The 15196-nt window shown below is 32.3% G+C and overlaps 2 protein-coding genes across 2 annotated transcripts in view; both read right to left on the bottom strand.

Annotated features, from left to right (window-relative positions):
* On the bottom strand, nucleotides 1-5144 carry LOC134235774 (uncharacterized). The gene is made up of 7 exons (XM_062717919.1): nucleotides 5001-5144; nucleotides 4795-4896; nucleotides 4455-4703; nucleotides 3826-4080; nucleotides 3340-3552; nucleotides 921-1027; nucleotides 1-273 (listed from the first exon to the last, which is right to left on the bottom strand). Exons 1-7 carry the CDS (start codon nucleotides 5128-5130, stop codon nucleotides 1-3), a joined length of 1329 nt encoding a protein of 442 aa, XP_062573903.1. The 5' UTR covers nucleotides 5131-5144.
* Nucleotides 5145-10702: 5558 nt separating this feature from the next.
* LOC134235775 (uncharacterized) overlaps nucleotides 10703-15196 on the bottom strand; it is a 15690-nt gene continuing 11196 nt past the window's right edge. Inside the window, exon 7 of the mRNA XM_062717920.1 lies at nucleotides 10703-11065. Within this exon, the coding sequence (XP_062573904.1) occupies nucleotides 10738-11065 (328 nt within the window). The 3' untranslated portion in view covers nucleotides 10703-10737. The remainder of the gene's footprint in view (nucleotides 11066-15196) is intronic.

Here is a 15196-nt window from a genome sequence, read left to right as displayed (position 1 = left end):
TTAGCTTGATTTGATTAAATCCGAAAAATTTATCAATCGTTTACTTTTCAAACTATATAGTTCCTGATCGAATTCTTCCCATATTTTTGGCACAATTTCTCCCCAGGTTGATTGTTTGTGGATCATGTCAACAATACATTTCTCCAATCTGTCTATTTCATCTCTGCTCTCCTCAGGTTTTCCTAACTCAAAGTAGTTCTTTCTGTGGAGATGATGTTGTAATTGGCTTACATCTGGGAGTTGTGAAAGAAAACTGCCGAAATGATCTTCGTTCTAAAGCAATTATTACAAATTAAAGTTTGATTTATACATGTAGGATATATAAAAAAAAAACAAATATATTGTTAAGTAAACACTTTGTAAGCACTTAAGTATATGGTTGTTCTAACGTATGGCTGTCTTATAATAAGTGAATTATTAATACTTATATACATTTAATAATTCTAGATATATGATAATTGTTACTTGACGTATAAATTGAGTTTTTAAATTCACTATCTCACTATCATATTACATTTTATGATTTAAATTAGGTCATTTGGTCATAGTTAAGCGCCCTAACTTCTTTCAAAACTATATATTCTGAATGTAGATGCTAGTCAAAAAATATTTTAGATCCTAAAAGTGACTTCAATCAGAGGGTTCGGTTTTATAAATCTCTTTTTTCCTGAAACATTTAATTTTAAGTAAAAGTAAAGTATAAAACTCGAGGCATATACCTTATGTTTAACATTGTAGGCAAATATTTAGAATTTGGAAAATTGATATACTTAGAGCAAAATAATCAATTTCAAGATTTTTTTTAAAATTTGTTTTTCTCCTCATAATGGTTTGAGTTTACAATGAATATAAAAAGATACATAGAAAAATTAAAAGTTTTGGTTAAATCACAGAAACCACAATCAAAATTTTCAGATAACCTTCTCTGTGTGCTCATTGACGACATCCTTGTGAGTACCGACTAAGATGACTGGACTAGTTGTATCACAATATGTGCTGATGGACTCCATCCAGAATTTATTGTAATCTGTTAAATATAGATTATTTATTTTTTTTATTACTACATCTTGAATAATCTTGATCAAGAATTTTCATGGTTTTTCATAATTTGCATTTGGCACTTTTCTCTTTAATGTTAAATACTTCTTTTGTGTGGATGCAATTTTGAGCCCATTTCATTTGTTTAATGACAAAAGAGGATTCCGAAGGAGTATGTTATGTTTTTTTACAACGCTGATATATGACTGAAAAAAAATGTTGAGTCGAGACGATGTAATCAATCATTTAATATGGGCTAAATAACCCAGCTTTTTTAATCTTTTTTTTTTATTTTTCATTTTTTTTTTGGGTTAATATTTATTTACATTTGAAACTTTTTTCATGGTTATAATGCTAGTCCAAGTTTCGCCCTGGGAAACCCAAAACAATTGTCAGATCAACAAGAGACCTATGGGCCATATCGTTCAACTAAGCACAATTGCTAGGAATAAAGCACAAATCAGCTCAATATTTAAGACTTTACACTGAATGGGGGGTTGAATTTTTAGTGATGCTTCTATATCAATATAACAATTGGCTTTGCTGTTCTAAACAGGTAAAACTAAGGATATTTAGTCACTAATTTTTGTTAAAAATGAAATTAAAATGAAATTACGTAGTTTTGGAGAAATGTTTTTAATTTAATTTGAGCCAATTCCGATCTAAATTAAGTTCTTATCTGGTTTTTGACTAGATGAAATATTCCTAGTTTGCTAATATATCTCATATATGAAGATGTAAGAGATTTAAAAGATCAAATTTTCTTTCTTCACCACAGTTGCATAATTTAAATAGAAATGATAAACTGGACTAAGCATGAACTAATTTTTTGGAAGAATGGCGGCCTGTTTAAATAACGTCTTTTCTGTTTCTCAAAATACTGAAGAAAAATGAATACATGTATAGTAATAATTTTTTCACAATCAAAGACTTCATGAAATTTTCAAATGTAAAATAAATAATTATAATAAGGGACTAACAATTTAAAATATAACATATAATTATAATTTACCAAACATACAATTATGTTAGCTTTTAAAAGCTTCCAGTAAATGTACAGATTTTAGCAAAACTCCGTAAAAAAGTTTTCCATCCTTAGTTAAAGATCAAAACTTTTTAAATTTGGTATAATTTTTTATCTTTAAATTTCTACTCTACCATATGTGAAAATAAGTAAACAAATATAGAAGGTATATGAAAATATATCCTAACAAACTAAAAGAAATAGAGGAAAAAAATCGGTTCAGCCAGTATTCATTATATTTAAATAATTTTTGTCAATTTGGTTTTATCATCTTACAGACCCTACATGTATACGGTCATTCCTTTTTATGTAAAAGGAAAAACCTATTATTCTATGTTTTTGTGTCAAGGACAAAGATAATATCCTTGACCTGACCTTGCCTCTAATATTAAACGGTCAAACTAAATAACATATACCATCATTTGGTAATATTGTTTTCCTTAATATATGGAAATTTATTAATTTTGAAATACATGGAATAGGAAAAGAATCCCTTCTTAAACTTATCCAAACCAAAATGTAATTATTTAAGGAATAACTGTCGAATTTGCAAAAACGCCAACGTAGCTGCTCCGAATCGATAGACACATGCATGTTTTATATTTCACCTCAACTGATTAAATGAATTTCCTCCAAAACATGGTTAAAGAAATGCAACTCGGTGGTAAACAATATAAAATTCAATCAATCAATTCAATAATTTTATCTTTGTCCTTTATTGAATAAATTCAAATGTGTAAATAATTACAGAAATATCTTCGTATTCGTATTCTATTTGTATCGTTTATAGATGTTTTAAAGTTATCACTATTTGTAGTCCCAACCTAAGCCATGGGTCATGACATGAACAAAAGTGAATCCTGACTCCCTAAGGATGCCCTCACTTAAGTTTAATATGTAGTTCCATAGAAAAGCATTTAATTTTTTAACGATGCCATTATTTGTTCACTAATTCAAAATAGCACCCCCTTGGCATGAAGGCTAATTATTTGAACAAAATAACAAGGGCTACTTCTTATCAAGTTTAGTCGAAATTGGACTATTGGTCCATTGGTTCTTCGACAGAAGTCGAAATTTTTAAGAAAAAAAAGTGAGGACATACAAGCAGACGTCGGGCAAAATATAGACAGACAACTCACTTGGTCAGTCTGCGCAGTGAGATAAAAGATAATTTTACTTGATTTTAGATTTTGAAACTATTAAAAGCTAAATATGGTTAAATATAATTTACACACTTTGAACGAATTATTATTATTGTTTTTTTTTTATATTGATACCTCTATACGTCCAGTTGTTAAATAATGCTTCTCTTGAAAAATTATTCCCGGATGACACAAGTTCATTTGGTTCTTTTGACAAGTCAATAACAAGTATATACAGCGCCCTCCTTGATAGATAAACCTGGTGACATGCATAATATGCGCTCTGTCCAGCGAAGTCAGTAATACTCAAGGTTTTTTCCTTTTTTGGTGAATTAACTCCAGTGAGTGCTTTAAAGAGAAAATAACATAAACTATGAAATCATTATTTTTCTAAGGGGGTTTAATTATCGTTATTTTCAAGGTATGAAGAGACCCTCGAGTTTATGTCCACCACAAAATTCAATTTTTCACATATATAAAATTACTGAATAATTTTTCATCCATGAAATCGAATCACCTAAGTACCAATAAATTTTCCTAAAACAACGAAAATTTGTCACCTAAAAATTTAAGATTTTTAGCAGTTTTCTGTTTAACCTTAATTTTTTGAAAATGTATTACCGATCATTGTGTTTGTTTCATCAGAAATTTTGAAAATACTCTCATGAATGTCAAGTCCAATTGTTGATTCAGTTTTAGGAAATTCAACGGCATCTCTATTTAGCAGCCTTTTTAAAAGAGTTGTTTTTCCTGCGCCTGCACATCCTACGATCATTAATCTTGATCTGTAGATCTTTACTGCATCTTTTCCTATCTTTCTTACAAACCTTTCTCTTGCAGCAAAAACCCACTTCAATACTTCTTCGGGAACACGTACTTGATATAGAATACGTCATTGATCAGTCTTGGACCAATATCCCAAACGGGACAGAATGTTACAAACTGGTTATTATGACCCATAAGGTCTTTAATAATATGAAAAATTTAAGGTCAGTTATGACTAGATATTTTACACCTAAATATTTAGAAATATGCTGCCTTGCAAGTGATCAGTATTGCATATTCATATCACCAAAAACATGAGATTAAGGAAAAGAAGCAAGCTAAACAGGTTTCGTTCTCTTCACATTCGTTTCTGACAAAAAATATTAAAATGAAACTCTGAAAAAATCAGTTTAGTTTCCCTATTGATGTTATTTTATGGTATTCGATCATTATGCATGAATATTTATTTTAACTAAAATACTTACATTGTTCACTGACAAGAGGATGGATGCCCGTATCGCTGATAGTTCTATTGAGTAATATATCTATATCCAGTCTTTCTATCAATTTTGTGGTAAAATCCGGGGAAAGACATATGCATTCTTCGTATTCCTCTCTTATATATCCAAAGGTTCGAAAAACTCTCTGTAGAAACATTTTTGATGCCGCGTTTTTGATGAAGCAATAATACAATACGGTGTCAAACACAGTCGAACCTGGCTGATGAAAGGGCTCTAAAACAGGAAAAGGTTACAGAAATAAACAAATACAATATTATACAGATACATGTACTTGATTTTGGCATGATATTTTATTGCTTATTACCTTCTATGTCTCTGACTCTTTTCTTAGAAATTTCCATCTCTTTGTTTCTATGAGCTTCATTGGTATTGATGCTTTGTGTCATTGCTCCTTGAGGAAAGTAATCTTCAAAAGAAATGGACTGTGAGTTTTAATATTGTTCGTTATCGCCATGTATTCCATGCATACTATGGATAAAAAAGTAAATTAATCAATATATTCAAACAAACCTATTACTGTTTTTTCCTGCAGAAAGTCATCAACAAGAGTACCAATAAATATATCTGATAAGTAGTTTGGTAGATATATGCAAAGTTCAGTGTCCAGGCGTTGATAACACTCTAACCGAAAGTATTTCATCAACAGGTTAATCTGCTTCACGCATGTGAGTTAAGGCTACATATGGAAATTTCTATACAAAATATCTAATTAAATTCCATAATTGCTCTACCTACCGCACAGAAAATGCTAAGACTTGTTTTCTAATACATTCTTGGTACCCACGACATGCGATAGCCAGTACACATTATGACGTCATATCATGACGTCATCGACCTGTACTACACAAGTTTATGAGAAACATCAACAAAATCGCTTCGGCGCAAGGGCATACCTTACTTTGTTTTACAAAAACAAGGTATCAAAAGACGCAGGATATTCCAAGGATTTAAGATATTGCTGCACAAATGTCGGCAGTGCAATTGGTTACTTACTATTCGTGCAGTTTTAAGTTTTAACAGGGTAAAAATTCACTGTCCAGGGTAAGTTTCCTAAAATTTTTATCAATTGAGAAAGTGCATATGATTTGTGCAGCAATTTTATTAATTTTAAGAATATTCACCTTAATATTATACATTGTTTATTTTATATTAGATAGGATAGGCCCTTGCGCCGACGTGATTTTGTTTATATGATTTAATACCTTGAATGTGAGAGAACAATGACGTCATAATATGACGTCATAATGTGCACTTGCATTAATAAACTGTGGGTACTGAGTATGTATCAGAAAATCAATTTGAACCTTCTCTGTACATAAAATATACAAATTATGAATTTTCATTAGCTTATTTGCATAAAAATTCCATATTTAGCCTTAACTCACTTGCGCAATTTAAAAATGTAATTTATTACGGCCTTTGGAGAAGGTGTTGTTTGAAACAAAACACATAATGTTTCAGCCTCAACGTCCTCACTGGCAAACCTCAATGTTTTTTCCACCAAAACTATACTACTCCATAATGATGTTGCCGCTGCTGGTTCGTCTATCAATTTGTTGGAAAAGGTGGAATTTTTAAAAAGAATCTTTCGAGTTTCCACACCTAAAATATTTGAAAGCAAAAATGAAACGATATATAAGAAACATTCCTTTTCTTTTTAATGTTGTTTTTAGTACATCACTTTTAAAATACTTTTATTAGGTTTCATGATAACATAAGAAAAAACAGAATTTGGATTATTATTACGTATCTGTAGAAAAAAGGCTACATTTTTTTTTGTTTGGTAATTTATTATTGAATGTCAAAATTCATTCAGTTCACCCCTTTTTGTTTTATTTTTCGATAATACAAATGAATATAATGTATAGTTTTCTCACCTAAAACTATCAAGGACATATCGGGACAGTTGTGTTGGGGGGGGGGGGTGTCAACTTTAAAATTTTGTTTTTTTAATTTTTTTTTTTTTAATTCAAACAAGAACAACAAAAATCTAAAGCCTAAAAACTTGAATATATTGTTGGAAAGGTGGTAATGGGAGTATAGTAGAAGTAAGAAGACATTCGAATAATTTTTTTTATGATATATTGATATCTTTATCTAATTTCGAAGCACCAAATACATAAAGTACCTAGAATTTGCAGTTCTTTTTTATCAATAATTGACAACGACGTGTTTTTGCTAAGAAGGATTATTGTGTGAAACCATAACATTTCTTCCTCTTCATTTTTGTTTTCTTTCGTATAAATATCTACAAAAAAATAAGAGTTGAAATAAATTGACTTGTATTGAATCCGTATAGGATAATGAATTTCACAATCACAGCATCGAGATGTTGCAATGACGATTCATCGATAGAGCAATAGCGCTATGGCGAGGATGCAATGGCTCAAAACTCGTTGTCAATAAATCTAATTGTGCGAAACCGATGACGTGATGGTATAATAATATAATGATGGTATAATAGTATCAATGCGATGACGATTATTATTATTATTATTATTCTACTTTTATATAGCGCCCTATATAATTATGGAATTACCCTAAAGCGCTTTACACGTAGAAAACAATTACAATATAAAACAAAGGACGGGTACAATATAAAATAGCAAAAAGATAAAATCTTAGGGCCCTTTGCGATGATGCGATGTACGATACTGGTAACACGATGGTGGATGATGCGACTGTACGATGACGATAAAGCGATGTTTACTATCATTTCATTGCGATAACCCACAATCGTCATGGAAATGTCGCAAAATCGTATCATCATCATTGCGTATCGCTTTCTCGTCATGGCATCGCCGTATCCGGATTCAATAGTATTAGGGCAATTGCACGATAATGCAATTAAACGAAAAAGAAGAAAGGATAACAATGAAGCGACGGTGCGGTAGCATGATGACGATGAAAATAGCGCTAAAATGCGATGACGATGTTGCGATAGCACAAAAGAGAAATAGTATACCATCGCTTAATGTCATTGCAGCAACGTGTTTTCGCTCTCGAAACATTGCGTCATCGTAATCGCATCAATGCTGTTTTTCGCTTTGTTATGTATGCAGTAATTTTAAAATAGCATGCATAAATAATTGGTTTGTTAAAAAATCATTATCATAAAATGTTTCTGGCATATATATATGTATCAATTTCAAAGGAAAGAAAAAAATCTCTAAAATCTCTAAAAAAAAAAGTTATTGTGGTCATAATGTATTTACAAGCAAACAAAATTATACAACAAGCAAATTCAAATAATAGTGGTTCGCAGCTTTTGAACTTTGTGGGTGAAATGTCATTATTAATGACATATTGCTTCAAATATGAACGAACTAAAATATGTCTATTCAAAGGTATTTTCCGATTGTAGGCTGTCAACTGCAGGGGGTTAGAAAGGTCAGGGGGTCAAAAATCATAGCATGCTCTGAAATATCTTGTCAAAGGTATAGCACATATCAGATAAGAAAGTTCTATCTCTTTTTTATTCAAGTTATGTGGACAAATTTACATTATTCAAAAATAGGTCAAACATCAAGGTTGCGGTTTCAAAAAGCAAAATGGGTTCAGAAAGGTCTTGTCACAATCAACACCTCATAAACGTTGAAAAAAATTTCCAAACAGTTTTAAATGTATCTGAGCAGAAAAAAAATGTTAAACAAATCTATCTCAAGATTATTTTTAAACATTTGGACGTCTTAGACACATCAAAACTAGAAAAGAAAAGCACAGAGGTTAGAAACTGTAATCTTGACATTTTTTTTTTAATTTTCAACGATGTTTTTCTTTTCGGGTATCAACAAAGTACATCCTTAAATTAAAAATAGAGAACAATCGTTTAAAAATATATCAAATGAATATGATTTTTTGAAACTAATTGCAATAATGTTAACTTTTAAATGCTTCCAATCTTAGTACAGTTATAAGCCAAAGATACGTAGAAATTGTTTTTTTCTTTCTTTTTTGTTTTTGTATCATTTTGTATCTCTGTATGACTTCTCTACCATATGTGAAAATAAGAGAAAGAGAGAGAGAGAGAGACCAATTTATATATAAGACGCATATAAAAATATGTAATATATCCTAATTTTTTTTTTTAGAAAAATAAAGAAAATTCGGATTAGTCCAAATGCACTTTGTTAAAACTATTTATGTCAATTTGGAAATACATGTTTCATCCTATAGACCCTGTGGACTCTATTAACATTTTCACCTTAGGTCCAACAATTCATATGTTGCCCCTCATTCCCAGTCAAAAACTGTATAATATTTATAGGGTTTTTTGTCTTGCCACATGTTCATATACACAGAAACAGTGATTTGTCGTCCATAACTCAGAAAATGCCGTTTGTCTAGGGTATATTTTTGTAAAATTTAGTAAGATTAATGTGTACAGACCCTAAGATCATGAAACATACTGATTTGTATCATAAATACAACATAGAGATTTTAACTTATGTTTACGATGTTTCATGATCCCATGGCAAGCTGACAGAGGCGATCAACCCTCTATTTTTAATTTAGGAGTTTTTATGTAAGTCAATAATTGCCAAGCTACTGCGGTTTATCCACAATAAAAAGAAATAGAGTTTTAAAATATCGTTATTAGGAACGTAATAATCTTATAAATTCAATAATTTATAAATTTGGGATTTAAAAAAAATTACAATTAATTCAGCTTACTTTTGTTTGATTTTGAAATGGTCGTTGTCTTTAATATTATAACATTTATAAAACTCGATTCTTCTGGTGATGAAAAATGTTGGTCATCGTTATCAAATTTGCTTTCATCTGTAAATGCAGTCTCAATCCCATAAAGATGTGCAGTACGAATCTCTGAAGTGAAAACGAGTAATTAAGAATTTTAAAAAGGTTGATGAGACATAAATATCTGTTTAACAGCTGTGGGTTCTGTAAAAGAATTTAATACAAAACTCATTTGTTTCTGGCGATGCAGACGGTATTCAAGCTCAAAAATCCATTGAACAATACAAGATAGGAGCAGAAGAAATACGGACCTCGAAAACATCAGGAGTGGGATCAGGTGTTTTAGATGAATGATCATCCCCTGATGACAGGTCACATCAACCTTAGGCTTCTTGTCATGATCAGAAAATGACATAAAAATCCGTCGGCAATTAAGCGTGTAAATAATGGCCTAACAACCAAGCTCTATAGTAAAAGTGATGACTTTAACTTTTCTAACGTCAACTTCCCTTACATATGCAGCAATATACCTTCATCATCTGCATACGGAGTTTATATATCTCAGTTGGATCAATACGCAAGAGCATGTTCATACGCAAGAGCATGTTCTACAAATGTACAATTCCCAAAAATGAGGTAAATTATTGACAAACAAGTTTATGAAACAAGAATATCAGCAGTCTCATTAAAGTCATCATTTCTTAAGTTCTATAGCCGATACAATGACCTTGTCAGCAAATACATACATAAATTTCATACTCATTGTTAGTCATTTATTTATACACTGAATTGACGACGGATTTTCCCGTTATTTCCCGAAATTAACAAAGAGCACAAGGCGGGTGTGAGCGGTCGGCAGGGGATGCTCACTCCTCCATGACACCTGGTTCCACCTCTGATGTTTTGGAGGTCCCTGTATTTGTTTTGCTCCTATTTTGTATTATTGACTTTGATATTGAATGCTGGTCGTTATCTCCATATCCTTCATTGCATTCATTATGAATCTACGTTTAATACTTTTTAAAAGAGATTACATGTATATGCATGTATTTGCAACAAAAAATGGTCTTAAGTGAAAACTCAGCAAAATGAGATCCGACATATCTGAAATATAGACATGAGACATACTAATTAATGTGTTGCGTTTTTTTCTACATGATGCAGCCACCTCGTACGTGCCGGAGTCTTCCTCGGTCAGGTTGTGAATATATAGACTGTTAGACTCCACTGTGAATTTATCTGTGTTTCTGTCGATTATTTTGTTGTCCTTTGTCCAAGTCACCTTCCCTCTGCATCTTGTCGAGTATGGAAATAATTGTAGATGTAGTTTGTGTCCATTCTGTTTCACTCCTAAAAATGGTATTTATAAATAGGGTGACTTCACCGTGTATCGAACATCATCATACATAAAAATTTTCTACAGATATTACTACCCATTAAACACTGAATATTATTTGTCAACTTAACTTAAAAACAATTATGAATGAAAAATAGTAGACCCATGTCTCAGATCCTGAAGATTGAGTATATTTGATTCGACTCAACAACTTTATGCCATAAACAGAAATGCTGAAAACGTATATTTAGTTATGAATTTTATTTTTAAACTACGTTTTTTTTTTAATGAGAAAATTTTAAAAATATATATTTTTAGGAAAACCTCTGCAGATATTTCCTTACGGATCTTTGGCATATTATTTTTTCTCCAACAGCAAATAGCTATACTAAAAGCGATGATAACACAAAGTAAAACGATTAATTTAAAAAGGTCTCTGATAATCATCCTGATATCTTCTGCCGTAGGTTTAGGCTCAAGTGGGGTATAATTGCAGTTTCCAGACATGTCATTACAATTGTTTGGCTGGTTGTAGGTAGTCCTGGAAAAAATAAAGTGAATAAGATAAAATCCTTGATTTGTTTATACTAGTCGACAAATTCCATCTCACACAAAACTATTGGTTTTCTTTTTTAAAAAATAAGGACACTTTGTACAATACGAAATACAGATTTTAATACCAATGAAGTATATTCTTGTTTATATCTCTAAGTTCTGAAAAAACCATATTACCATACATCAAAAAGAGTAAGTAAAAGATGAAGCTTGTTCACAAACTGTAGAAACGAATAAATATATGGAAAAATGAGGAAACAGTTGCCCATTATAATTATAATTATAATCTCATTAGAACTCTGACAGTCTATTACATTTTTACTTTACATAAATATTACGGATACTATGTCCCACACTCAGTGCAGTTAAGCAAGCTTAGTTGAAGAGAAGGGTGTGCTTTCACTTTTGCAATCAAATATGGTAAAAATGTCCCCTCAGTGACAGTCAGAGTAGGGCCAGGGACTAAATTCTGTAGATGACATATGGAACTAGATGCTGTCATGAGACAGTAATACCCGCACTAAGATGTTTGCCTCTAAATACACAATCCTACGGGCGGCTTACCAAGGAAAAAGTCAAAATAATTCTATATAATTCAGGCACGTAGCATCGTTTTTGAAAGTGGGGGGGGGGGGGGGGGCAACCTGAGAAAATTTTTTTTACTAACCTAAAAAAATTAACAAGGAAAAAAAATGAAATGGGGGGGGGTGGGGGTGGGGGGGGTGGCCACTTTTTTTTCAAGGCAAAATTACTTTCACTTCCAATTTTTCCCATATTTCCTTGCAATGTATATACTGTGGTTAAAAGTGGGGGGAGGGGGCAACCATCTTTTTAATAGACATTTTCTTATGGTACAGGTAATGTTGGGAAAAAAAGGGGGGCAGCCCCCCCCCCCCAAGACCCCCCCCCCGGTTACTACGTGCCTGTAATTTACATATGTATTCATAAAATTGGGTATGAAATTATCCCTGTGACCTATAACTCAGAACCTCTTATATTTATTTTACATGCTTAATTCATTATATACCAGTTTGAATTCTATTAATAATGTAAATTAGATTTTGATAAATGTTTTGCTCATATTAGGACCTTTTTAAATTTACTAATCCCCCCCCCCTCTCGACACCACAATCACACAGTACATACTTTTGGGAATAGGCTAGATGGAACAGTTTTGTTAAAACAGTGTTTGTTATGAATACATTTAAAATTTGTTCTTGACATGTAAATTCTACATCACATCACGTTGCGTCACCCATTATCATATTTTTAGATTAAACTCCATTCGGTACACCTCGGCCGATTCCCACTTCATCTGATAAGGTGACGGAATCGACGGCACGGAGGTTTTCCGAATGGAATATCATTATAACGTGCTGCAGAATGGTGTGCTTTGGATTAATTCATTTTGTGTTATATAATTGGATTTATATTTCATGAAGTTTACAAGACCTATGGAGGTCGGTAAGTACAAGTTTAAGTATAGTGGGGGTAAAATAAACCCAAACGATTAGGTTAAAGTTCAAAAAGGGTCAAAGATCATCGCATGCCACACTAGACGAATTTCATATTGTGAAGTTATCTCCCCTTGTCGATGTGACATTCAGTTACTGCCAATACTGGTGCGGATCCAGAATTTTTTTCGGGAGTAGGGAGGGGGGTTCACATCTCAGTCAAAATATTCATGCCTAGAATTTCCTGACAAGCAGGAGAAAAAAATCATACACTGAAAACAAATAAACAAAAAAACCCCAATGTTTTCTTAGTTAGGGGGAGGATGTCCAAAATCATTTTTTATTTGCTTCAGTATATAGTCTTGTTTAAATAACAAAGGAAATTCCAGGGGGGGGGGGGGGTTCCAATCTCCCTACCCACACCCAATCCCTGAAATAACAATCTATTTTGTGATTCCAATTAAATAGTATATTTTTTTCCATTTGACTAATTATGTACATATTTTGTTTCTTGTGTTTATATTATGTCTGTATATTTGTCTGCAGAAATTATAACCTTGCCCATAAGTTTTAAGTGGGATGGGCTATACAATTGGCTTCCACATTTTATAGGTTTATTTCTTGTGACAATTAAGACCTTTTATTTGGGTACCATTAATTTTTACCTCTGATCACTTGACCTAGAATACACATTTTTACAAGAAAAATACACAACTTTAAACTTGGCCTAAATTTTGATCAGTAGGTGCTAGGGCTTTCATGCTTAACATGTGTATTCATTGTGAACTGTCAACAGGTATAAATATGTTTGTCCTTGACCGTAGAGTTTGAACCACTTAAAAAAATTAACCTTGGCAATTAACTTTTGAAGAGGAAGTACTAGGGATTACTTATTTCACATGTGCATTCCTTGTGACAAGACTTTTTTCTGATACCAACAATTGAACCTTTTGACCTTGACCTTTGAGTTTGACATATATTTGAGAAACTTCAACCTTCGCCATAGGCTACCAGACAGGGACATCAGTGTTTCACAAACACATCTTGTCTTCATTATTATTTTGTGGTGTCTCCATATGACGGAAAAATTCCAATGAGATATGTATTCACAACAAACAAACAAATTACTAAAGAAAATATAAAACATGAATATGTTGGTCATGCATATCTCTGCATGAAAAAAAACCCAGCTTTTCAAGTACTGCAACCATATTGTAACCCTTTCAAAACACTCATTTGAGCTTTTCTGGTTTCCTTGTCATATAACGTCTGTTGTGACATGTTGTCCATCTGTTTGTCTGAAAACTTTTTACATTTTTAACTTTTCTAGAACCACTGGTCCAATTTTACCCATGCAATTCATATAGAAATATGTACATTTGTATGTCAGACTGTTCTTCTGTCTGAATAAAATTAACCTTGGTTATCACGGTCATATCTACTGAATGAGAAGAGACAAGGCATTCATATTAAAATTATGTACTAGTATTTATCTGTGAGAATGGCATGGTTTTTTTTTTTTTTTTTTTACATATGACCTAGAAGTTTGACCTACTTGCAAAAAAATTAAATTGTTATAAATTTATCATTTTGAAAGAGAAAAGTTAGGGCATTCATATTATAATGCATGTACAGTGGACCTTCAGATATCCGGACGCCAGATATCCGGATGCTTCATTATTCGGACGATTTTTTATTGGAACGAAATTTTTAAATGTCATTTTGTCTTCTTTAACTGGTGATTCAGATATCCGGATGCTTCACATATCCGGACATATTGACTGGGAACCAAAGCGTCCGTATAAATGAGGGTCCACTGTATATTATTACCTGTGATAAGATCTTTCCAAATGAATCATGACTTTTACTCTGTGACCTTGACCTTGAAGCCTAACCTACTTTTCAAAAATGTTGCATTTGCTTATAACTTTTGATTGAGATGAGATATGACTCTCACATTTGACATTTGTACATTAATTACTCATAAAAATTCAAGATGTTTCCCAGCTTGCAATGTTTCTTTTACTCTTTAACGTTAATGTTTTACATAATTTTCAAGATATTTAACTCTCCTAAAAGATGATTAGGCTTCTGAGTAACATTAAGGAGCACTTCAGGAAAGACAGGACTTTTTGCACAAAAAATGTAATTTTCCACCCCCATTTGACCTCCCAGGGCAATATCAAAATTCCAAAACCTTGCTGCACATCTACATGACACTACCAACCATCTCCCTAAAGATGATTAGGCTACTGTGTAAAATGTAAGAGAATTTCAGGGAAGACGGGGCTTTTTGCATAAAAACGTCATTTTTTTACCCCTATTTGACCCCCCGGGGCAAAATCAAAATTCCGAAACCTTACTGCACATCTACATGAAACCACCAACCATCTCCCAAAAGATGATTAGCCTACTGTGTAAAATGTAAGAGGAGTTCAGGGAAGACGGGGCTTTTTGCATAAAAAACGTAATTTTTCGACCCCCATTTGACCCCCCGGGGCAAAATCAAAATTCCGAAACCTTACTGCACATCTACATGACACCACCAACCATCTCCCAAAAGATGATTAGGCTACTGTGTAAAATGTAAGAGGAGTTCAGGTTAAGATTGGGCTTTTTGCATAAAAAACGTCATTTTTCAACCCCCATTTGACCCCCCGGGG

Source organism: Saccostrea cucullata, unplaced genomic scaffold, assembly GCF_032062105.1.
Source record: "Saccostrea cucullata isolate Sc308-1 unplaced genomic scaffold, CSIRO_AGI_Scuc_v1 ctg3449, whole genome shotgun sequence".
Lineage (NCBI taxonomy): Eukaryota > Metazoa > Mollusca > Bivalvia > Ostreida > Ostreidae > Saccostrea > Saccostrea cuccullata.
The sequence above is the reverse complement of the archived record's forward strand: the minus strand, read 5'-3'. Positions and strand labels throughout refer to the sequence as shown.

Coding starts and splice junctions, on each gene's coding strand:
- LOC134235774 (XM_062717919.1), bottom strand. CDS start 5,130: ATGAAATACTTTCGGTTAGAGTGTTATCAACGCCTGGACACTGAACTT. Junction 4,704..4,794: donor AAGAGTCAGAGACATAGAAG/GTAATAAGCAAT, acceptor TTCCTGTTTTAG/AGCCCTTTCATCAGCCAGGT. Junction 274..920: donor TCAATGAGCACACAGAGAAG/GTTATCTGAAAA, acceptor TAATTGCTTTAG/AACGAAGATCATTTCGGCAG.